Consider the following 25,015-nt stretch of genomic DNA (forward strand, 5'->3'; position numbering starts at 1 on the left):
CTCACACTGATTTACATGTTGACATTACAAGCCTTATCTCCATGCTCCCTTGCATTTGTACTATCCCTTGTTTCATATTCATCTGGTTGAAATTGTAAAACCAGTGTTTGTCTGGTGGTGTCTCTTATGATGTTCCACAAAAAATATAAATCACAATAAAAGGTTGTGTGCTTCAGATGAGATTCTTTTATTTTTTATCTCTTGCACTCTCATGGGAAATCATAGAAAAGCAGCTGGAGGAGGTTTGATGAAAAAGAAATCTGACTATAATATAGGATGTACAATTCACAGATGTGAATAAGCTAAAAATGAACCTTCTAAAGAAAACCACAATTACTAAAACGTGATATAAATTACTTTATTAAAAATGTGCACATATAAAAATATCACAACATTAAAGAAAACAATGAGGGCTGTGTTTCCAGTTTTTAAATTGCTTTTCTAAAGAAAACCACAATTACTAAACTGATATAAATTTTATTTAAAATATGCAATATTAAAAAGTCACTATAAACAGGGTTGGCTGTGTTGCTGGTTTTTAAGAACGGTCCTGAAAAGCATGTCGTCAGGCTAAAAAAAGAAATTTTATTACTTGTTTTTCAAAACTTTAGACTGTTACAACTAAGAACTTTACAAATCTAATTTATGTTTCATAATTTATGCTGTCTGTTTACTTCCATCTGAATTTGGAGAATGAATATTTTAAATTGAACACAAATTATCTGGTTTCATTGCAATTTTTAAACAAAATGTCATAACTATATTTCAGTGATTTGTATGTTTTTGATGGTTTTTTAAAAAACAAAATCGAAATTTGGTTCCTTATTTACCTGATTGTATCATTTAAATCGCAAACGGAAAATACAGTAATGTGAAACTTTCTTCCTGATATATCTCAAAATAAGCATTCACAGTTTGCATTGTAGCAGGTTGTATGTTTTAAGAAAATTATGTACAAACAAATATCAAAGACAATATCTGTGCTTTAAGATATATTGCTATTTGTGTTTTGAGATTTATTTATATAAGAATAAATAGTTCCTGAGTAAAGGTATAGGAAGAATGCAGTAAGTTTAAGAGAAGGAAAATGGCTTTGAAAGGTTGCCAAGAGAAGAGGACTCCAGCTGTCATTTACCTCTGCTGGCCCAAAGAATCTTAAGAGATCTCCTGAGCTTTATAGATTTGGAGAGGGCTCACATTTCTGACTGGGAGAAATCAGCTGTCTCCTACAGCCACGTTAGTTATTCTGAGCATGATCCAAAGCCCAGTGAAGTTTTATCTTGGACTTCAATGGGCTTTGAGTCAGACCCTCTGTGCCCTCCCTTCCTCATATGTATACAGTTAGTGAAACTATCCTGCCTGATCATAATTCAGGCCCTTGGTAGTGATATCAGGGGACTTCACGAGGAAGTGTCAATATGCTCAGTGAAGTTGTTTAGAGGTAACTTCTTCCCAAACTGATAACATTCATGAGCCAGGGAAGCAGGTTAAAAGGAGATCATAGTTATCCTGAAAAATCAGTAAAGCAGAGAGAAAAATTTTTATCAGAGTGAAAATCCACACCCCTGAGTGATGCAGTTATACTGACCTAACTCCCCCTGGAGACAGCACTGTGTCTACAGGAGTGTTTCTTAGGGAGGTGGAGTACCTATGTCAATGGGAGAAGCTCTCTTGTTGACATAGGAGGTATTGTCTTCACTAAGCACTACAGTGGCACCGCTGCACTTGTAAGCGTAGACAAGCCTTAAGCTTTTTTCCCCTCACTCTGTTTCCCTCCTTCCATTTAGATAATCCTTCCTTTCTTAGTCTTCCTTTTGCTTGTTTTCTCCATCCCTTACTCCCAAGATAACGAACAGTTGAATAGTGCAGCTGGGCTTTGGACATCCCTTAATGCACAAAAAAGTCAGACGCTCATTACCTGCAGTAACTATTGGCAGCTTTCCCATGATTGTCTCCTGCTCTCCCATCATCTGTGGGCATTAAAGGAACAGTGCGAGTAAAAACACTGGGGGGGGGATACATTTTAAAAGAGCCCTCATGAACCTCATCTGCTCTCAGTAAAAGAGGCCGCTATAACAATTGTGCTTAAATTTATATAACCTAGAAGATGAGGGAATATCTAAGTCTTTGGCTGGCAGATCTGCAGACACAATGTAATCAGCTCCTGTGACAGAAGTGTGCTGAGTAGAGAAGGACTTGCTGCTAAATGGACCACTGGGGGCCCAAGAAAGGAAGGAAACAACCTTCCCAAAACGTAGGGAAAAATGTTCTTGCAGGTTTACATCAATATGCTTCATATACACAGTACACAATACGCATTTATGCCCTCTCTTCCCCCAGCTTTTGCTGTTGCTGCCACCCCAGCAGATTTGCAGCAAGTTTGCCAGAGTTAATGCTTACTACAAAAACGTGACCCTCTAGTATCAAACTTGAGTTTTAGCCACTATGCACCTGCAACCGTCCTGTGAGGATGTGTTCAACATTTAAATGCAAGCAATAGCTTTTGCATTTTTTATTACATAAAATCCATATGAAAAGGCAGGAAGGCCAAGAGCACTCCCAGGATGGAGGGGTTTCTTAGTAAGTGCTGGCAATGTTTTGTTGTCCACCATCCTTAAGACATGACCATTCAACTGAACAGACCTGCATGGAGAGAGGTTGTTGGGTTAGTTATGTTTTGTGGACCACCTAACACAAAGCTCACTTGGTGTGACTGGAAGAAAGAAGGAAAGTGCTGACATTAAGGCAGATTTATGTTGCTTTAAGGTAGTTAAACCACTTATACCCCCATCCTTACAGACTGACAAGTGTACAGGATACTGGCAGCATGTCTACTAGATGTATTAAGCTGCCTGCAAGCTACATGTATTTATGTACATGATATATACACACACATTTATGTGGGGTAACTTTAATGAAAACTGAAAAGTAAAAGTTTTTTGTTGTTGAACTGTTCACAATCACAAGTTGGGTGGAGAATGTACTTTGAAAAGCACAGATAAGCTTCTGTTTCTCTTGAAACTGTTAATACACCACTGACACCCAAAGAGGTGCACTCAGACCAGATGATCACAGTGACCTTAGAATCTAAGGAGGTAGATCCTTACCATTTTTATGTGTAAGCAATATTAATTATCGCTGTTAAATACAGAGGGCCTGATTCTAATCTTACTAAAACCAGTGTAAATTAAGAGTAACTACTCTGAAATCATCACAGATAAACCTGTGTTCAAAACCGTTCTGAGATTAGAATCAAACCTAAAATATTGAACTTGGATACAGGCAGCCTTTTGATTCATACATTTTTGTGATGTTCCATATTAAATGCAGAAACAGATCATCAATAATAGTCATTACATGTCTGCTGAGCTATCATATCAATAACATTTATCAACAGTGCCTGCTGTTAGGAGACCAAATTTTATAAGTAAGCACTTACAAAAAAAACCCAAACATAAAAGTAACTAGTTTTTAATCCTAAAAAATTGAAAATAGAGACCTGTTTTTATAGCTCATCTACATGATAGTGAGGGTACAATTTACAATAAAAGAAAATGTATTCTCACCTGGAAAGTATGTCCTGTTCCCCATGAGGTAATAAAAGGTATTCATCTATATGCTTATTAGATAAGTTATGGGGCAACTGCACATGTTTGGTGACATTATAGAGGTTTAAAAGAAACAGAGTAACATCCCCTTCTTTGTACATTGGGCTGAAAGGGAAGAAGAGAAAAGCACATTAACAGTCACATATTAAAAAATTATAGTACTTGAAAGGAGTTGTATTCACAATTGGGCAGATCACATTCCCTCTTCACCAGAACAATTGTGGTTCCTCTGCCCAGGGAGAGGATAAATGGCCAAACTCCATGTGTGTGTCTGTGCCCTCCGTGCACCAAGAGAGATGAACTGCTCACCGTGTCCCAGAATACAGGGAGACACTGGGGATGGGCTGCTGAATCTGCAGCTATGTCTACACCAATAGCCCCAGTGCCTTAGCCATGAAGGGAGCAATATGGAGGACAAGGAGATGACGTAAAAGGTTGCACCTGCAAGTATACTGTTCTCATTTCCTTAGAATTAGTTCTATGGAGGGTAACTCCTGCCAGAGGCAGGATATTGCAGTGGATGGACCCAATGGTGGTGATATTTTTGTAGTACGGTAGCACCTAAAAGCACCAGCTGAAATAAGGGCCCCATTGTGCTAGGCACTGTACACACACACACACACACAGAAGCAGTCCCTGCCCCAGAGAGTTTACAGATTGAACAGGCAAGATAGACCAAAAGGAGGGGGGGGAGAAAAATTCCTATTTTACAGATGGGAAACTGAGGCACAGTGAGATTTGGTGACTTCCCAAAGTCACACAGAATGTCTGGAGCAGAGCAAAGAATAAAACTCAGATTTCCTGAGTTCCAGCCCAGGGCTTTAACCACACCATCACCTATACCTTCTCATATAATTCACTACAGCAATTCTTATGGACCTAGTTGTTGACAGTTTCATAAGAGACTCCTGAATGTTTTTCTAGAACTCCCCTCCCCATTCTACGTGTTACACTGTGTAATGGCCGATCAATTGCAGGGCCTGATCCAAAGCGCCGTTTAGCCTGTCAGAATGTTTTCATTGGTTACAATGGGCTCATTGTGCATTAGGGCCTCTGTTTTTACTGTATTCATTTGTTCCTGGATGTTGTGTTAAAATGCTTACTTGTGGTTATTCGTGCAATGAAGGTACACTCGAAGCCTCTTCGGATCTGCTCCTTTCAGGCCAACTTTCAGTACCTTGGTACCGACCAGTTTTTTGTACAGCAGAGAAAGCCAATAATCCTGTGTTGCATATAAAACAAAACATTTTTCCATATGGCAAACAAGGTATTCTAGATAAGAGGCAAATTACACTCAGACACTAGAATACAATATCACCATGCTCTGTATTAAGGGTGTCCAAAATGTGACTCTAACAAGGTCCAAATGATAACGAGCCAGGAGCTTGAGGGCTACATCCAGTATGCATGTACCAGGGCAGGCTGCAGCCTCTCATTTTTAATACCTAAGTGCAGACTCCTAAAACCACTAGATCCACCATCCAGTGCTGGATATGGAGCCACGCTGGGCTCACAGTCTGCAGTGGCCGTACCACCCGCCCTCCATTAAATTGAAGAACTTGGCAAGTCACGTTCATCACTTACACTGTATGTTCTCATTGTACATTCACTCTGCTGCCACCCTCAGGTTGTTGGGAGTGTGAATACTCTAACATGCTGGTGACATAGAATGACTAAAAATCCGGTAACTGCACCTGCTCGTGCAGCTTAGAGCGAACGCAGTATATGGTGAGGGACTTTTCTGTTTAATTAAGAGAGCTTTTCTGCTCTCTTTTGCAATGTCTTTCATATCAAATTTGTTCAAGTTCACAACAAATAATGTGACAAAGAAAAATCCTGTCTCCGCTTTGCTGAGTGTAGAAGGTATAGTTAGAGCTATTTTGCTCTCCTCTCTTCATAGGTGGATACAGGAGTCCTTCAAGTGGGAGATGCAGGTCTTGATCCTGCACGATGATAAACACCTGCAGAGTGCCGAGTGCCCTAACCTTCAACTGAAATCAACAGGAGTTGAGCTGCTCTCAGTACTTCACTGGTATGGACCCTCAATTAGCTCTAACTGTGCCCTGTTTAACTTGACCCTTTGAACCGCTAACTCTTTTCCAATAAAGCGGTTTTATAAACATCAAGGGATTGATTCTGAACTCATTCAACTGAGAGAGTCAGGAGTAACTCCACTGAAGTCACTGTAATTATCCTAATGCAAAAATGCTGAGAGAGCAGGATCAGGGTCCCATGTCTTTATATTGCTGCACTGTCCCTTTTTCTAACTTGGTTTGTTTTTTTAAGAGGAGATAGAATACATTGCAACTCTCTTTCTGCTAGAATAGCTCTGTAGTTCTAACATCAGGAGAAACATGGACTTTAGATAAGCTTGGTAAATATGGCTTGGGAAACACATGGGGAAAAGACAAGTTCAATTTTAGCAGACTCGTTTCTTTCCCCATAACCATATTTATGAGGACCATGTGAAGGCTAACTGGTTCCAAAATGAGCCTGTTATAGAAGCTCTCTTTATTTTTAAATTTCCTCTGGATCCTGAAAGGTATTTCCCCTACATAACAAAGGCTGCTATATAGAAAAAAATCTAAATTTTCAGATGAGTGATTCACCAGCAAACCCAGAGAACTGGCTTTATTTATAGTCGTATACATTTCCCACTATCTACTCTAGATTAAAGAAAACCAGAAAGAATACCAACTCTCAAATCCCCCCACAGCCCTGTCCCATGGGGACATCTTACAATGAGCAGGATGCATAGAACAGCATCATACTTATATACACCAGTTTCCATTATAAGCCCTCTTTTCACAAATTTGTAGCAGCCACAACTTGGAAGCAGATTAAGTGTGGGGAAGGTAGGAAAGAAGGATGGGAACGGTTACTCCTCCCCACATCCCTGTATAATTGCCATTAGCACTAATGAGAGTTCTACACTCATAGAAAGAGTAGAACCTTTATAGTTACTCCAAATAAATCTGGCTCCTTATGTTATAAGGAAATGAAAAAGTGTATTCATTTCTGTTGCTTTTTTATCTCAACAATTAGGACTAACAGCTTTGTTCTTAAAAATAACATTCTTATGCTATTAGCTCATAACATAAATAACTAAGTTGAAACATCTCAAATCATTAACACCTGAAAATCATTTACCACTCTTTAGAGAAAACCCCAAACTAAAGCAAGGACTCCTCAGAAGACTTGGGTAAGTTTGTATCTAGATAGAACATTGTGGCTTAGGTCCATCTCTGCTGCTCAAGCACATAATTTTTCCCTTATTTTTCTTTAGCTATTGTGTTCTTAGACTGCATGTGATCCATATTCAGAACTTAATTGATTTTAGATACATGGGTACTGTGAGAGAATGTAACCCTGTGATCACGCCACTGTGATCAATTTTGTACAAGGCATGCCTTGTAAGGTATCATTTGAAAACTCACAATTTGCTGGTCAGTATAGTCCTGATAAAATATGTGTGGGAGTTCCCTCTATGATGTTATTAACACATGTTCCACAGCCCTACCCAAACAGAGCTTGGCAAACAGGTCTGTCCTAAACAAAGGAATGTGTGCTCTGCTTAATTTGCATTTAAGTATAAAACAGAGTCATCAAGCAGGAAGGGAAACAAAGGAAGCTCAATCAGGTGAGAAAAAGCCAGCAGGGAACATCCCTCCACATAGATTCTGTCTCCTAGTGCTCAGCTGGAAATGTTTTTCAAGAGACGGACTGAAACTATAACAAGGAGGGACAAAGACCCCAAGGCACCACTCTCTTTCCCTGCTCATCATATTCACTGTACCTGAAGGGACAAAGAAAGCAATCGTTGGACTCTGGGGGGAGGGTTCCCATCCCACAATTTGGTCAGTAAGACTGCAGTAAGCAACGTTTCTTCAAACGTTGCTTTAATCTTATATAGGTAGTTAAATTAGGTGTTAGTCTTATCTTTATTTTTCTTGTAACCATTTCTGACTTTTATACCTTATTACTTGTACTCACTTAAAATTTCTCTCTTTGTAGTTAATAAACTTGTTTTATTGGTTTATCTAATCCAGTGTGTTTAAATTGAAGTGGCTGGGTAACTCCACTTGGGGTGACAAGTTGCGTGCATATTATTCTCTTAAATGAACCGCCAACTTAATATAATTTGTACTGTCGAGGAGAGGGCTGGGCAGTGCAGGACATACATTTCTGGGGGGGAAATCTGGGATGGGGTTATGCTGGGGTCACCTTACAGCATAACCAAGGCTAGTGAGAGCCAGAGTGTAACCGGCAAGCTACAGTTACATACATACACTCAGGGTGTGGCTTGCATGCTAGAAGGCTGGTTGTGAGTGGCCCAGGTGGGAGCTACTTCAGCAAGGCATTGTAAGGCACCCAAGGCTGCAAGGCAGGGATGACACACCTGCTCATTAGTCTGGATTGTACCCTGGTACGTGACAGGACCCTACATGTGAGTCTCTTTAAGGAGGTAAAAATAGCTGGCATCTCTTTCCACCTCACGTTTAACCAGAATACAAATATATACGGTATGTATGATTATTATTAAGGCAATGCTATTGTATACGCACAGGCAAAGGTTCAAAATTTGCATCCACCAGGTGATAGGTTCCTGCTCCATAGAACACTTGTCTCATCACCACATCAATACCCATTCTGGCTGACAGTCCTAATTTGTCCAACCACCTGCCAGAGAACAGGAGACAAAAAAAGAAAAATGGTAATACAAACATCCCCAACATAAACAGGGGAAAAAACTGCTGATCTAAACTGTTAATGCCATCTCTGCTGCCTTGTACATGAAACGAGAATTAAAATAAAATGATAATGCTAAGCACAAAAAAAACATAAAACTAAGTCAAAGTACAGAAATGACAGGAGCCTCTCTGAAAATCCATTTCACATTCCATTTGACGAGCTGTCTGATTCTACTGTGCTGTTTCCTTAAACTCTCGTCACCATCTTTGTCTTGGGTAAAGAGAGGCGGCCGCCTGTGGAGATTAAAAGGCTCAGCATGTGATTTTGTCCTGAGCAGAAGCAATAAGGTTCAGATGGAGCCTCAAATGAAGAGGTCATCTTGTGCTCTAGCCTTTGACTTTCCTCCGTAAAAAAATTCTCCAGATTTTTTGGTTGCTAAAACGTGAACATACGTGAACCAATGCAGTTATGTCTGCCTGAGTCTGCAGACTGACTGAAATTAAACTTCTGAGAAAAGCATAAACACTGTCCTTTCATTTCAATGAACCGTTAACATTGAAATCCAGCGGCAACAATTTAAACATCCGTGTGGTGAGTTATTTCACTGTCGGCCAAAAAAAGAAACACAGACAAACATATGGTGAAGATCTGCTCTTTCAGTCGCATCTCATTTTGGCATCACAAGTGGAGGGAGCGCCAGCTATGGATGAAGCTAGGGACAATACCAGAACTTTTTTCCCAGTATGATCTGTGTTAGTATGCGGAGACCTGTAGTTTCGCTGGGCCACACCTCCAAACTTACCCATGAAGCAGTGACCTGAAAGAATGCTACGATGGTTGCACCACGGCAGTGGTTCTCAAACTTTTGCACTGGTGACCCCTTCCACATAGCAAGACTCTGAGTGTGACCCCCCTCCTTATAAATAAAAAACATTTTTTAATATATTTAACACCATTATAAACGCTGGAGGCAAAGTGGGGTTTGGAGTGGAGGCTGACAGCTCGCAAGCCCCCATGTAATAACCTCGTGACCCCCAGTTTGAGAACCCCTGCACTATGGTCTATAGGCCACACTTATTTTAGCCACCCTTTCTATACAGTGTTAAAAGTCAAGCAAACATTTTCCTGGCCAGCACTTAACATAAAAACATGTCTTTGGCTAGATCCCTCACACAGGGAATGTTCTGGGATCAATTTTCTCTGTTCCTGGGGACTAACTTGCATGAGAGTGACCACTTCAGGTCTGCATGCAGAAGTATTATGGGGCTCCAAAGAAAGCCAGTCCTACTCAGACAGGGAAATGTTGCTGACATGCTGGACATTTAATGGTGGTCATTTAACTGAAGGAGTTCCAGAAAAACCCAGAGCCCTACAGAAAAAAAACCGAGTACCAGTAACTTTGAATACATGTTGTTCTACTTACATAAAGCCGGCAACGTATGTATTAGACAGTCTGGGAGCTCCACCGCCATAGGCTGAACTTGTTTCTCCTAACCACACCTTTTTACCAGGTACAGTTCCATCAACAATCTAGAGAATGTTGTGTCATTAGGATAAAGAGAGGAAAGTAAGTGCATACATGGCTGTGCCTAAATAAATAGTCACAATTATGTGCTTTAGAACTGATCTCTAGAGAGATCATATGACTTTCAGGGCCTCCTAATATGACCATATTTAATGAGGCAAGGCTCCATAAGATTTCTGATTAACAGGAGTAGGGGAAAGAAATAACGTGTTGTTTTTTTTAAACTCACATATATTAAATAATAGATTCCCAAATCTAAATTAAATCAGGACCAGACTCTGCAACCCTTACTCACACGCAGTATCTTACTATGTAAGTAGTCCTGTTGAAATCAGCAGGAGTACTCTGGGAATAAGGTACTACTTAGTGCAAGTAAGGTGGCGGAATCTGGCCATAAATTTCATTTCTGGGGCTATGATGGCATGAACAAATAACTATAAATTCATTTTCATGGTTTATAATATGTTCAATCTTATGCTTAGTAGATAGCAAGGCCTTGAGATCAAACGTTGTTGGCATTTTTGATATTTGTTATATTATTTACAATGAATACGGCATCTAAACATTGAGAGTCTTTAGCTGTATCGCTAGCCAACAATTTCTATTCTGGTTCTTATATGCCCATCACCATGGTTGCGGAGTGCACAGACAATTTAACATAACATTGTACCTGAAGAACATCTTTTACTGCTGTAATAAAGGTTTCCAGCACTTCAGGGCTCAAGAAATCCTCTCTGGTAGCGCTACGTCCATTTACGTAGTAACTGAAAAGTTAAGAGACACCCCAAGCAAGCAAAAATAAATGACGCAGCCAAGGTTACACTGCCTCTCTTACAAATTACTTCTCCCCATTCACACAGAACCTGAATGTCCTAAAATATTCCAGCAACACTCCCAACTGTAGATGAGTTCTGTATCAAAATCACTTTTCTATGTTAGTTGCTGGCTCTATTATTAAGGCAGACTTTTTGCATAGAGTGAAATATTATTTGTCTATCTAATTAACTTAGGGGGTTCATTTATGTAGAGTTGTATTAATTAGTTTCTTTATTTTACAAACCTTAATCAAAAAGGTTTTTTTGAAGTGTATTACATTTTAAAAATACATTACAGCTCTATAATATTATGTGATAATGACCTGGGATCTTGAACAATATAGACCCAGAGTCAGGAAAGCATCTCTATTCAGGAAAGCACTTAAGCATGTGTTTAAGTCCTATTGGTGACAAGGAGACCTAGGAACATGCTTAAAGTTATGCACATTCTTAAGTGCGTTCCTAAATTAGGGTCCTATTTTATAAAGCTTTGCCCATATGTCAACACTTAAAAACAACATCACTAGAACACATACATGGGAACTGGCAATTCAGATAATATTTCTATGATTTGCACATTGGGTTGGGTCCCAAGGAGAGTTAAGACTATCAGAGGCACATTGTCAAACGTGAATGGGAATTTAACCATGCAGCTGAAGTTGTATTAATGGTAATTGCGTGGGTAATTCTCAGAGTGGAAAAAGTTAGTCTTCAGCCTGAAGGGGTTTTGTTTACACTAAACTTGAACAAGCACAAGGAATGAAGAAAAATGCAGAATGTAAAGCACCAACCCATGTTGCCTAAGGCTCCTGTTACTATCCCTATTTACACACTACATTGGTGGCATTAGTTTGTGCTCTTGGTGATGGTTTCCGGAATTTTCTCTAGACTAGTTTCTCTCTGAGTGGGCTGAATTCTCAGTAAAATGGAAAGGAGTTCTTGTGGCACCATGTACTGCATCCGATGGAGTGAGCTGTAGCTCACGAAAGCTTATGCTCAAATAAATTTGTTAGTCTCTAAGGTGCCACAAGTCCTCCTGTTCTTTTTGTGGATACAGACCAACATGGCTGCTACTCTGAAACCTGAATTCTCAGTTGCACTCACACAGCACAACTGACTTTAACGAGGCAAGCTGGTGCAACAGAGAATATGGCTCAGTTCCAGCACAGATCTCCTACCTACCGGGATGTTTAAAATGGTTGATGACCATGAGGGCAGTGAAGCGATAAGCTAATATATGCTCCTTTTGTGGCAAGGTAGGGCAGGCCAATTTGACTTGGTCCCTAGGTCTCACTGTCTCTAATGACAGACCTCTCCATGGCCGGCGGGAGAGAGGAGCTGCCGCCGAATTACCGCTGCCGCGGGACATGGACTGCCGCCCCTTTCTAGCTGCCGCCCCAAGCACCTGCTTGGAACGCTGGTGCGGCCCTGCTCTCCAGAGCCTCAGCAACAGCTGGACAGGAGCATCCTTTGGCACCCCAGGGCACTCAAACTCAGGTAGACCACCTGGGTCTTATCCTCAGGGATATGGCTCTCCCCTTTCCTCTCCCTCAGACTTATTATCTCTACTAGCCAAAGCCTGTGTGGCAGCCAAGGGGCAGCTGGATCATGCTTCCACTGGGGCAACAGACAAACTTCCTTGAATTGCAAATGGTGTTTTTGCAATGAACAGCATCCATCCCTAATGCTCCTCTTTTAGTTGTTAAGCGATTTGCATAATTAGTTACCCTGTGGCATTACTCTCGTTTCTGATATGGCTGTTTCATCTGGGACAGTTCCTTGTGCTGTTTAGAGTGAACTATTAGCTAGAAAGTGCAAATTACTAATCAAAGGTGAGTAAGACTCTCTCTTCCTCCTCCTTTATGCCAGCAAAGCCCCGTTCACCTCCAAGTCAGAAAGTCTATTCTGTTACAAGTTCTGTAGCATTTGTGGAGCTTTGAGACAACCTGGGCTGCTGCTCAGTCTGCATATGCCATCGGCTGTGCCTGTCAAAATGCTACATACGCAAAAGCCCACGAGACCTTGTCTGTTGGAACACCACCCTTTCCTGGTCAGAAAACCTGCTTAACTCCCTGCATTGCTTTGAAAAATGTACCTGCTATGACTTCTTGGCTCCCTGTTAACAGGATGGAAGGATCTCTCTTGTGATCATTGCACACGTAGGCTTACTAATCACATGGAGCCCTGTGCACAGCCACAGTGAGTAGACTCTTGGCTATCCTTACATTATAAAATGCTCAGGAATGCCACTACATCTTTCCACCTCTATTGGAGCTGCACAGCCATTGATTGTCAGTGATATGGGGACTGGATAGTAAAACTGGTGTGGCCAAAAGGCCTGTTTGACAATCCTAACATTTTAAAAATTTCTTCTCTTGATATATACTGTTTATTCAGAACAGGGAAAGGAGAGGTAAAATCATGGGGGAAACTCCATGCACAGCATTGGAGGAGTCATGGGATATATCAGCATGGTGGGAAGGAGAAGAAATAGACTGGCATTTTGGAAAGAGACACAACATTTCCATTCAGGAATTGTCAAAAGTCTGGTACCATAGAGAATCCTCATCAACACCTACCAAGCAAACCTTATAAAAATTAAGAAAAAAAGTCACAATCTGTGTTTACAAATGCTGCCAATTAAATCCTTCACTGGCATTTTAGCACTAATATTTCACCTCCAACTACATTCCACCCTCCCTTCTCACATGCAAAGCCAAGAGACTTGCAGAATAACATTGTTGCAATATGCTGTATTGCTGAATCATTTTGAAATAAGAGGACCCCAGTCAGTCTTTAAGGTCTGATCCTGCAAAACCTGCTTACTACCATGAAACACCCCCCTCCCATGTTCAGTTGGGTTGCAAGCTAGGGCCCTACAAGATTTCTTTTGTTGTTCTTTTTATTAAAAGCAAGATAGGTGTAACACCACATAGGGTTGGTGTAACATCACGCTGCCAGATGAGTAACTGGCAGTGGGGACTGAACCTGGGACTTTTGTTTCTAGGAGCTTGTGGCTCTACTGCATGAGCTAAGACCCCACTTTGTATGCAAATTCATCAACTTCTCTCTGTGTCCTACCCACCACTCGACGGGGACAGAGTTCCACAGTGAGCAGGTGTGTGTTGAACTGCTGTTTCAACTGACGTTTTTCTACTTTCGCCATCATGGTATTCAAAATCAATAAGGTTTCACAAAAATCTGTATCTATTAATACTATAGCAACTGAATAGATACTTAATACTTACTGATGCCAGGTAACGGAATCAATTACTTTACCTCCTGATTTCAGGAAGCTGTCAATAAACAAAAAGAACTCCATTATTTTGTGGGGCTATGAGCACAAAACAGAGTTGCAGAAAACTAATCCTGCCTCTGAGAATGACTAGCTGAGTGAGCTTGAGCCTTTCTGGGCCTCAGTTTACCTCATCTATAAAATGGGGTTAGTAGCATTTACCTACACCAGTGGACTGTTGAGGGTTATTTAATGTTTGTGCAGTACTTTGAGATTCTCACATGCAAGACACTAGTTAAAACTTTTATTTAAACACGATTTAGCGACAACAGCAGAAGTGGACTTGGGGCTTTTTGACTGGTATCAAATGTATAAAATGTATATCAGATGTATAAAAACCTAAAGCACCAGCTTTCCATTATATCAAATGCTGCAATCTCACTGATGCTTCATGTGTTTTAGACACCCTAATGTAAATTTAAAAAAATATTCATAATACCCTGCTCTACCTTCCTCCTTCCCTTGAGTTTGTTTCTAAAATTTGTTGTATGTATTATACTCAATTTATGTCACTTATTTCTGGTAATATTTCACAGTATACTAGATGTACTGAAAAATATTTTGCAAAAATAATGAATAATAAAGCGGTAAGAGACTGCCACAGCATTTCTTATTAAATCATTGCTGAAAGGTGGGGACTCACTTTTCTGGTGCTGACTGAAAGGTGTGTGGGTTAGTGAGTTTCTGCCACCCCTTTAAGGCCAGAGCTTCTGCCATAAATCAGAGTAGCTCCATTTACATCAGCAGAACTGACCCAATTTACACCAGCTGGGATTTAGCCCTTACTCTCTGGCAATGCAGTTATGATTTCAATCTGACTCTGACAGGCAGACAGTTGTTGGCTCTAGTTTTCCATAAAACTAAAACAGAATTCATTCTCAATCAAATCTAATTTTTCGGTATCCTAACACCTTAGGCATGGTCTAACTATGGAATCATCAGACCCCTTAAATTCTCAGTCCTCCCTCCCATACACATCTGCATTCTACGCTCAGCATATTGTCTTCTCCTATCAAGCCTGTGACGGCAGGTTTCTGCTTTGCTACCTCTTCAACAACTTCTGAGTATTTTTCCGTGGTTGACCAACATCAGGGCCATAAAGTTTTGAATTCTTGTAACTGCTGTAGTTTCTCAGAAGGTGATACAGATGAATAAAGTCTTGCCCTAGTTGGGAACCATCAATATAGATGCCAGACTTCTTCCTGAAACTGTTTGGCTCTGAAAAAAAACAAACATATACACACAGACTGTTCGTCAGTAGCGCACCAGAACAAACATATGACTCATTCAAAATGTGCACAGCGGTAACAACCAACCAACTTACAGAAAGTTAGCTACACAATTGGGCAGTCGATAAGCTATGAAAAAAGAGACGGGAGAGACTATTACATCTACAGGAGGCCCTCCCAGGGAAGGATTGTTCCATATAGTACGTTTTCCAGACCTCTGTCTAAATTAGTTTGGATAAGTAACGATGATGATATTTTGCACCTCTGTAGCACCTTTCATCTGAGGATGCCAAAGCACTTTACAAACAGAGAATTGATTTAAAACAATTCAAGCAGTAGGTCTTCCACTGCTTCTCTTAGTCATGATTAAGATCTCACCCATTTTCCCCATAAAATATGCCCTTATTTGGATTTGTATCAAACAGAGCTGTTCCTGAACATTTTTCATTGTAGAAATTAATGGCCATTGCTATGTGGTAGGAAATATTTCCAGTCTCACCTTGCTCTCTCCCATTTCCTGGCCTGCTACGCCTCTCTTCTCAGCCCCAGAGAACCTCCCCCTATCCTGTTATTAGAGACTTGTTTTGCTGTGTTCCACTACTCGTCTCCCTCTTGTCACCTGAATCCAGAGTCCCTTCTCCTGCCCCTTGCCTAGTACAGCCTACTGCTAGCCAACCCATTCCCAAAAATTGGTATACAAATGCTCTTTCCCTCTACTGCATTACCAGAAATCCCCTCCCACTTAGCCAGTGCCCCTTGGTCACTGTTGCTGACACCCTGCTTTTCCTAACCCCAGACCTGCTCCCTGTAATTTGCTTTCTCCCACTGTGGCTCCCTAATGGATTGCAGTTATTGATGTTCAGGATAAGAGCATGAGAGCTGCCATCCTGGGTCAGACCAATGGTCTATCTAGCCCAGTATCCTGTCTCCAACAGTGGCCAGTGCCATTATGGATCTCTAGGACTCCAACTGCCACAAAGTGTTACCTGGATATCCCAAAATTGTGATTCATCCCATCTCTAGTTGTGGAACAATCTGACAACTATTAAAATTCCAGCTTTATGGATCAGTTTGCAAAACTGTGAGATGCAGGCACAAAAATCTGCCTTTGTTTGACAGGGTTTCTGCAGGCAAGAGTTTTCTGCAATTTTGCAGCAGTGGAATGTACAAAATACTGTGGCCCCTTTTCGATCCAAGCAGCTACTCGAGGTTTGGGGTCCTGAGGATGGTCCAGTTGTGAGCAGAAATTGGTGAGAGTGGGGTATTTTCTTTGATGCAATCTGGTTTATTTACAAGGAACATACAAAGTCCTGCTTCACCGAATGCAGGAGAAACCAAGAACAAAAGGAGCAATGTCTTAGCTTACAGCCCCAGGCCTCTTTACCCAACAGACTCAAAAGCCCTCTCTCTAGCTTTCTCTAGGGTCACACTATGCTCACGGGATATAGCTTGGTTTTCTTGCTTTTTGCCTCTGCCTCCCTCTCTGTTCTGTCCTCAGTTTCTGTGTATTCCCCCTTCCCTCAAACACACACCCCTATCCAAATACTCAGCAAAAGCATTCTGCCCACTCGGGTCCGGTTTACACTACAGAGTTAGGTCGACCCAAGACATCTTATGTTGACCTAACTATGGAAGCACCTACACTTAAATTTTGCTCCTGCCGACGTAACTGCCCCGCTACGCCATCTTAACTCTACCTGCACGAGCGACATACAGGCAAGGTCAAAGTAGTTAGGTCGACGCAGTGTCAGGATAGACACTGCATTGCTCATGTCGACTGTTAGTGACTTTCAGGAGTCATTGCACGATGCCCTACCCTGACAGTAAAATCGATACAAATGTTCCTGGTGAGGACGTGCACCTCCGACACAAGGAGCAAAGCACAGACACACACACGCAATGTAATTACTGCAGCGGCTGTATGCTGATGTAAGCTAGGTTGGCTTAATTTTGTAGTGTAGATATGGCCTCAGTCCAGACTCCCAGGAAGGTTCACAACCTCTCTGTGTCTCGGGTGAAGGGGGCTTCTGATTAACTCTTCCTTGTGTTAAATGCTGGGTGAGCTTACATCCAATCTCGGAGATTTGTGATCGATGTGGTCACCAGTACCTCTCAGCATAATACCTACTATGACTACCCTAAATCTAACACACACCCCTCTCATGCTCTGCACTTACCATTCCCAAGTTCCCAAGACATGTTGTAATGTTGGGAAGCACAATAATCCAAGAGCAACTGAGCATTTGAACTATCCCACTGCAAGCCACCTTTTCGAAGTAAGGCATTTAGGCCAAAGATCAGATCCAGCTTTGAACACTTTGCAAAGCTATACAGAATGTCCACTGTACTTTCTGTAAGAAGAAAGGAGGGGGGAAAATGAATTATTCTCTTCAAAGTTCTGAAGTACCAATTGACTTAAAACAAATAATCAACACAATGAGTAGGCTGCATATTTGTTCTATTAGTGCTGAAGATGTACGTAGCACTTACAGCCCCAACAATCTTACAGTCTCAAGACCTTATCCTGTAAGATGCTGAGCATCCTCTCAACTCCCATTGCAACTGACAAAATACTAAATCAGAAAACAGACCCCAGTGGCAAAACTTTCAAAGTTGTTGTAGCCACATTGGTCCCAGGATACTAGAGACAAGGTGGGTGAGGTAATACCTTTTATTGGACCACCTCTATTGGTGAAAGAGAGAAGCTTGCAAGCTCCACACAGAGCTCCAGACCTGAAGGAGAGCTCCGAGTGGCTCGAAAGCTTGTCTCTCTCACCAACAGAAGTTGGTCCAATAAAAGGTATTACCTCACCCACCTTGTCTATGTAAACTTTCAAAGACGTTTAGGAGCCCAATGGTCAAAGTCTCTTTTGAATATGGGACTTATCTTTTGAAAATTTTGCCCTAGAACTCAAATAGGTTTGCAACATCACAGTTGCAAGTCACAGCACAAGAGTGACCTTCCAATTAACAGGTATTGTCACAAATATCTTACTTGTAATGGTGGTGTTTTTGTATTTTTTCCTGTACTGTTCCTTAAGGAGTATCTTCTCCTGGATGGGCCACTGAGATAGCAGTAGCTCCTCCACAGCAGTAGGAATGGATCTTACTCCACAAATACCTGCAGGCCAAATAAACCCACAACATGTCACAATAATAAACTTTTCATAGGATTGTGCTTAGGTTACAATAAATGGAGGATTGTATTCCACATAAAGAAACATAGTTAAGTTTGTACAGAGCCGCTCATTCATGCATTTCTGTAGGCTGAATCCTCCTGCCGAGTTCAGTACATTAAATGTTAGAAAGAAGAATGATTGGGTTGATATTTCCGCCCTCTACAATCAAATAAAGCCAGGTGTCTTATCAACAGCTAAAAATACTTAGCATTTACAGTGACAGCACTCACTGTGTTTCTACTGGTTTTAACATCTTTGCCAGTTCTAACAAAAGTATTCCCATTACAGGAAAGCACTTTAATATGTGCAAAGCACATCTTATCTTTAAAACATTTAGAGTGGAGACTGACTGACCATGTTGGAATATGATGAATTTGGATTATGGGTGGCTATAATTTGGTACATTCTTTGGTTATTGCTGGAGGCAGTTCTCTGAGTTATCATGCTAATGTCTTTAAATCTTGTATGCAAAGCAACTAGACAGACAATGTGCCATTTGAATAAAGAACCAGAGTGCAGGAAGATGGCACGGTCAGCAGCTCTCATTGTACAAAACAGGAAAAACCCATTTCCTGGTTGATGCAGTGAGAACTGCTGATCTCATTATAAGAGGAAAAGGCTTTGGCAGAAGTTCTGAAAATGTTAAGTTTGTTCTTCAGGCAATATTTTTTTTAAAATGACTGAACCCATAAACCACACACCGACACCGTCAGACAGTAAACTGAGGAGGATGTACATTCATAAACACTGCAAGAGAGCAGGACAAAGTACAGGGAATATTTCAATTTAACAACACCCACTAGTAACACTGTACAGATTGCTTTTTCAAGGCTTTTCATTAGCGAACCCAACTTTATAAATTCTCAGTGAAATTCATCAGATGCTAAAACTTGGCATACGCAAGCCATCTGTCTAGAAGCAAAGTGTGGGATATTTTATTTAAAAAAAAATGTATACAGGCTATTTAAATATAAGGGTGGGATTTTCTAGAGCAATCAATGTTGTCCTAACTCTGCTCCCCTTAATTGGGAGTAAACCTTGGAACATCTAGTGAGTTGCTCTCCCCTAAGAGCCTTCTCCAGAGGGACAGCCTTAGTTCATTCCATGTCACTGGAAGCTGACAGAGTGGATGACAAACCTGGACATTGATCTTTAAATGTTGCTTTTCAAGTTGCCCTAAGAAAGAAGAAAACCATTGTCTTCAATGGGATCAGAAATAGGCCAAAGAGGAGTGTTTTTGCAAATTACCACAAGAAAATAAAGCAGAATAATCTCCTCTCTTCCACCTAATTATTTTTTTCAGTTAGTGCTTTATTTTTAAGATATAGCTGCAATTTTCTAGCTCCTATAGGTGAAAGCAGAGGCTGGGAACACTGTTCTGATACATCGTATGGAACAGCAACCCAGTAGAAAGGTAGATTTCCCAACTGTTAGGTGGGGATTCTGTCTGTAAAGTAACCGGTTTTCCACCCTGCATCTCAATTGTTATCGCTTGTTTTTTGTACTCTGGTACCAGTCAGAATGCGCTAGGCTTTGTTCACACAAATAGGCCCTGCAAGAGCTCATAATGTAAAGAAACCCAAGGAAACAGCTGATGGGGAAAGGGAGACTGCAGACTGTTAAGTACTGGGGCGGTGGTAAGAGAAGAGACAGAACAGAATGGAAGGGGTAGGAGGGAAGATGCTTCTAAAGACCTATGCAGAGAAGAATCTTCTAAACAGCCCTGACCCACTAAGTTGGAGGCTTCACTTAGTTGTAGCTCTAGGGCAGGCTCCACTCACCTGTGCTTTCCTTTCCCAGCAGCTAGGAGTCCTGCAGGACACGGGACATGCCTGTCAACTTCAGGCGAGTCTACTGACAAGTAAGCATGGACTGGAATGCTTCTCCCTGTATTTACTGTATCTGTAGCATGCTTTAAAGCACATTTTAATTAATTTAAATCAAAGACATTTTCATGGTTAACATGTTGCCATCAGTTTTACCTTGATTCACCTGTGGTTCCCAAAAGTCTCTCTCTTCTAAAGTTGAATCCTTCTCTGGATTGAAGATCAGGAAGTCGGTTCTGGTGCCACCAAATCTCAAGAAGCCTGGAGACAAACCTCTTGCTAAAGTGCGCAGTTTGGGAGAGCTGGAGAAGGGAGTATTGAGAAATGGAACAAACATCTTCATCACAGTCAAGCTGACCATAATTAGTTGTAGAGATGGGTCTGATCATCAGAAACATTCAGATCCAGATGTAAATTTTGCAGCCTGTGGCCTCAGGCGGTGTGGGGATTGCAGGAATTCCCCTCCCTTTCCTCTCTTTATACCTCCCCTTAACCATATGTCACTCTTTGCCTCCTTTTACACCCATGGGTTGAGTGTGTTACCTCCAGCACACCCCAATCCATACATCAACCCCCTGCATCATATAGCAGGGCTGCCACTAGATCATAGGGTTAGCAGATTTCTGACTAAGTCATCAATGATTTTGTAGGTCAGGCAGCTGCTCTCCACGGAAAGTCCTCACTTTTGATGAAAATGGTCAATGATATGACTGGGAGTATCCTTTGCAAATGAAGGATTTTTTCTATGTTTTGTTGTAGTTTTCCCCACCTTCCCTCTCCAAAAATTCCAACAATTGGAAAGGATGACAGCACTTTAATGTCATGTTTGAATGCTGGGGGGATTTCATTTGTTCTGCCCCTGCTTCTCTTTTTCTGAAATGAGGAAGCATTGTAACCAGCAGTTTGGAGTACACCAGGGCCTTACCTACATAAGAAAGTTGGGCACTGGTTTAACTTAAAATTACTTTAAAATTTTGATTCCTAGTTGACCTAAGCAACACTGAAGCCAGTCACTCTTAAACCAAAAACAGAGTCCACACAGGGGCTAGCATCAATTTAACTCAACAGATGAAAAAACCTATTTAAATTAAACTGGTCTACACAATTACACACAGATTGCGCAGGTTCTCAGCTGGAGTAACGTGCAGGGAACATGCTCCTTGAGCCCAGCTACTGCAAAGGAGGAAACAAGACTGCCCCTCTTCAGTCTGACCTTGCGGCAGAGACAACAATGTTGTGCTTCACCAATGTTATCTGTTATGGAACAACTGTGCAGGAGATTATCAGACACCAATTACTTCCTCTTTGTGGCAGAGCCTGAATCATGAACTCTCTGATTAGACGTTTGTCGTTCATTCCACTTTCACTTTGCTGTTGAATGTCAGAGAGGTTAGAAGTGTACTAGGCCATGGGCTGGGGAATTATTTCCCCATCTCTGAGGCAGGTTGAAGATACCTGCCCTTCCCTCCCCCACCCCCTTGCTGCTGGGTGCACTGTCAGTAGAAAAAGGATGACTGCCTGAGCAAGTGGCTCCAGGCTCTTATTACCAGAGCTCAGGCAGTGGAAGAGAAGGGCAGACTTTCTTTGCAGCTAACTAGAAGGAAGACTCCCACATCATGGGAGACCATCTCCAGTGGCCAAGCAACAGGAGGGATCCCAAAAGATGGCAAGGCCCAAGCCCTGAGAGAAGAAAGTGCTTAGCAAGTCAAATATTAACACATTAATCCTCAACACCCCTGTGAGATGAAGGTAAAACTGAGACCGAGCAAAGGAAAATGCAACAGAGGGGCCAGGAAAAAAAAAAAAGATGAGTGAGGCAGCGTGAGGGGGAGAAAAAGAGAAACAAAGGAATGGGGACTAAGAGTAAGGGGATGTAGAGAACAGAAATGAGACAAGGAGGATGAAAGCAGCTGCAGGAAAGAGGAAGTCAAAAGACAAGGCGAGAGATAAAAGAGACAGAAAACAGACAGGTGGTAAAAAAGAAAAGATTTGTGGATGCAGGAGGAGTGAAAGTGGGAGAGGGGGGCAGGAGCAACATGGAGAATGAGAGCAGAAGGAAAACAGGAGAGAGGAAAAACTCTGGTGAAGATTAAACATGGGTTGGTTTATTTGGTGTATTTCCTTAGAAGGGCTGGGTTGCTGAGCTGGAGGACTGCATTTTCCAGCAGGTGCAGATTCAGCCTCAGGCAGTGACAGAGCCTCCTCCACTTGTTTCACTCCACTTGAAGCAAAAGACATAAGTGGGAGGAGAGTCCAAAGCTGCACCAGGAGTGGGAGGTCAGCTCACTTCATGACCCTGTTCGGTGGAGGAGCTAGAAGGCTGTGAGTTCAGGAGCCTCTCGATCATTGGACTCTGCTTCCTTTGTGTTGTGGTGTTTGGCCCTCATCCGATCCTTGGTAGCTGTACTGTTCTCCTGTCAGTGTACCTCAGCCCTACCTTTTTCTCTGCTCAGTTCTCCTGCTCTCTTTAATTCAGTTTAAAAAAAATCCTGTGGGATTTTGTGCTGATGAAAACGTGCTGTAACTCCAAAAGCTGTTGGAGTTACAGCCCTGCAGGACAAAGCACCTTGTTTATCCTCAGAACAAGTACAGCATGGGCAGCTGTCCTGTGAACGCCCTCCACCCTGTGTTCCTGCCAATGGGTACATCTACACTGCAACAACACACCCATGACTGGCCCAGGACAGCTGACTCAGGCTCACGGGGCTCAGACTGTGAGGCTATAAAACTGCAGTTTAGATGTCCTTGCCCAGAAGACCCCATTAGGGTCTACTAAAGAGTTTAGTATAAAGAGTGGAGCCTGAACTGACACAGGGCCTTCGTCCTCCTTTTTCATTCAGCAAATAGACAGGATTTTCTGCCCCAGGATACCTCCAAGCCTTGCAGAAGGGCTGGAAAAACATTGGGCTAGTAGGGCCCCACAGGTCGGCTAGGTGACCTCGGCTAAGCTTCTAGCAGGTGGGTAGGAACCGCGGCTGGTTTTCACACGTTTCCTCTGGAATGCTATTCCCTTACGAATAAAGGTGCTTGCTTAGACGGAGCTGGGCGGTAGCTGGCCCCAGGCCGTCCCGCGCCCGGGGAGAGAACGCAAAGCGCAGACGGGGGCTACCACAGGGTAAGGCAGAGGGCTGGGCCGCAGAGAGCAGGGCCGCAGAGAGCCGGGCAGGGTCCCCTGGGCACCTGGCTGGGGTGTGTGTGTATATGTAATGGACGCACCCACCCCGGGACTGGCAGGACCGTTTGGACCCGGGCAGGGGAGAGGACAGACTCTGGCTCCCCTCTGACCTCGCCGGGCTGGCGGCTGCAGACGGGGGCGGGGGGTCACAGCCGCTCCCGCCCCTAGCTGGCCCCGTCTTTCCACCCGGGGGGAGGAAATCGCTGCTCCTCTCCGGGAGGCAGCGGGGAGGGGGGCGGTCACTTACCCCAGGACGGGGACGAACCTGGGGTCCGCGGCCAGGTTGGCATCGATGGTGAGGGAGAGGAAAGCCGGGCTCACCTCCCGCGCCGGCTCGCCGCGCAGCTCGGCGCTCAGCACCGCCGGGCCGGCCGCCGCCGCCGCCCCGGCCAGCAACAGCCAGAGCAGCCGCCGCAGCATCCTCGCCCCGCCGGTCCCGCCCGCCGCTGCCGCCCGCCCGCCGCAGCTCGCCGCTCCCGGCCCGCGGGGCGGCCCCCAGCCCGCCCCCTGGCGCACGTGCGCGGCGGCCGGGCGGAGCCGAGGCAGCCCCACGTGGCGCTCTGCGGGCGGGCCGTGCCCCGTCCCCCCGGGGCCCACGCTCTCCAGCCTGGGCCTGGCCCCCGGGGGCGGCGCTCTCGTGGCATAAGCGGCTCTCTGCCCCCCGCCCCGCCGATGGGGCTTGCACAAGGGATTGATCCGGGCTCATGGTTCCCCGCAGGCTGTTCTGAACATGCCTGGGACCATGGTGCGGGATGCAGAGGAGGGCTAGGAAGATGCGCTGCCCTTGGGAATCCAGGCCGCTTCCCATCTGAAAACGAAGTTCTTGAGCCAGAGGCCTTTTGAAATAAGCCTGAGTTCGCACCCGCCCCTGCACTGCAGGAATTCAACGCTTCTGGGAGCAAAGGCAGGGAAACCGCAGGCCTCGGGCTGGCACAAGCCTTCAGATGTTCCTAGTCAGCCACCTCCCCGCTGCAGTTCAGCTACAGAGCAAGACCCACCAGAGCAAACTAACCCACGTGTGTTGACAGCCTGGGTCAAATTCATTGCTCTCCCAGCATAAGAAGATTGTTAATGGCTCTCCAGGCTTCGCTGGTGCTTGGGTTAATACTATGGTTCCAAGGGCAGGGAGCCGATTAATGGTGTATGGATACACTGGGCAGGGCAGCAGGGAGACACCCTGTGTTGAATAGCTGCCAGAGTAATTCACATTCTAGTAGTTGATTGGAATGTGGTACGGGTTACCCAACCTTATGAATGAATCAACTGCGTAAGGATTCAGTGAAGTACAGGACTATTATTACAGCAAACACAAAAGTAAAGTCATTAGTACAGGCACAGAAGAGGCAACTACTGTATTTGAGTTTAGTTATGGCCTGTCAGTGTTTGTTTCCAGATCTACCCTTTGCCTTGCTGTGGAAGTGCTCACACAACTCTAAGCAGAGATTCTTTGTACTTTTGCTAGCATTGTTCTCTATATTTCCCTATCTCACCTAGTCACACTATTTACCTTCCAGCTTTTGAGCTGAGTGATTGTCGGATTGCACACTGAATCCAAACGTGGTGGACTTTGGCTATGCAAGTCCTAGACTCTATTGTATCTTTAGTAGCCCACAAAACCTTGATGCTGAAGATAAGCGAAAAGGCTGCCCGACCGGAGCACTAGAGCTCATT

The 25,015-nt window shown here is 43.2% G+C and overlaps 1 protein-coding gene across 1 annotated transcript; it reads right to left on the reverse strand.

The window, feature by feature from the left end:
* Positions 1–391: 391 nt before the first annotated feature.
* On the reverse strand, positions 392–23,781 carry HPSE (heparanase). Its single transcript, XM_084626354.1, has 12 exons — positions 23,592–23,781; positions 20,326–20,471; positions 18,160–18,285; positions 17,342–17,515; positions 14,982–15,153; positions 13,889–13,936; positions 10,496–10,589; positions 9,724–9,830; positions 8,174–8,288; positions 4,712–4,830; positions 3,567–3,713; positions 392–2,643 (listed from the first exon to the last, which is right to left on the reverse strand). The coding sequence occupies exons 1-12, from the start codon at positions 23,762–23,764 to the stop codon at positions 2,484–2,486; spliced, it is 1,581 nt and encodes a 526-aa protein (XP_084482480.1). The 5' UTR covers positions 23,765–23,781; the 3' UTR covers positions 392–2,483.
* Positions 23,782–25,015: the final 1,234 nt, after the last annotated feature.

This window comes from Lepidochelys olivacea, assembly GCF_965140295.1.
Source record: "Lepidochelys olivacea isolate rLepOli2 genome assembly, chromosome: 4".
In the NCBI taxonomy this organism is placed as follows: Eukaryota; Metazoa; Chordata; order Testudines; family Cheloniidae; genus Lepidochelys; species Lepidochelys olivacea.

Excerpts from the sequence above, each read along its gene's own strand:
- HPSE (XM_084626354.1), bottom strand. The coding sequence starts at position 23,764 with ATGCTGCGGCGGCTGCTCTGGCTGTTGCTGGCCGGGGCGGCGGCGGCG. Across the intron at positions 13,937-14,981 it reads ACTCAGAAGTTGTTGAAGAG|CTTCCTGAAATCAGGAGGTA; the intron begins GTAGCAAAGCAG and ends GTTTATTGACAG. Across the intron at positions 9,831-10,495 it reads CAGTAAAAGATGTTCTTCAG|ATTGTTGATGGAACTGTACC; the intron begins GTACAATGTTAT and ends AACATTCTCTAG.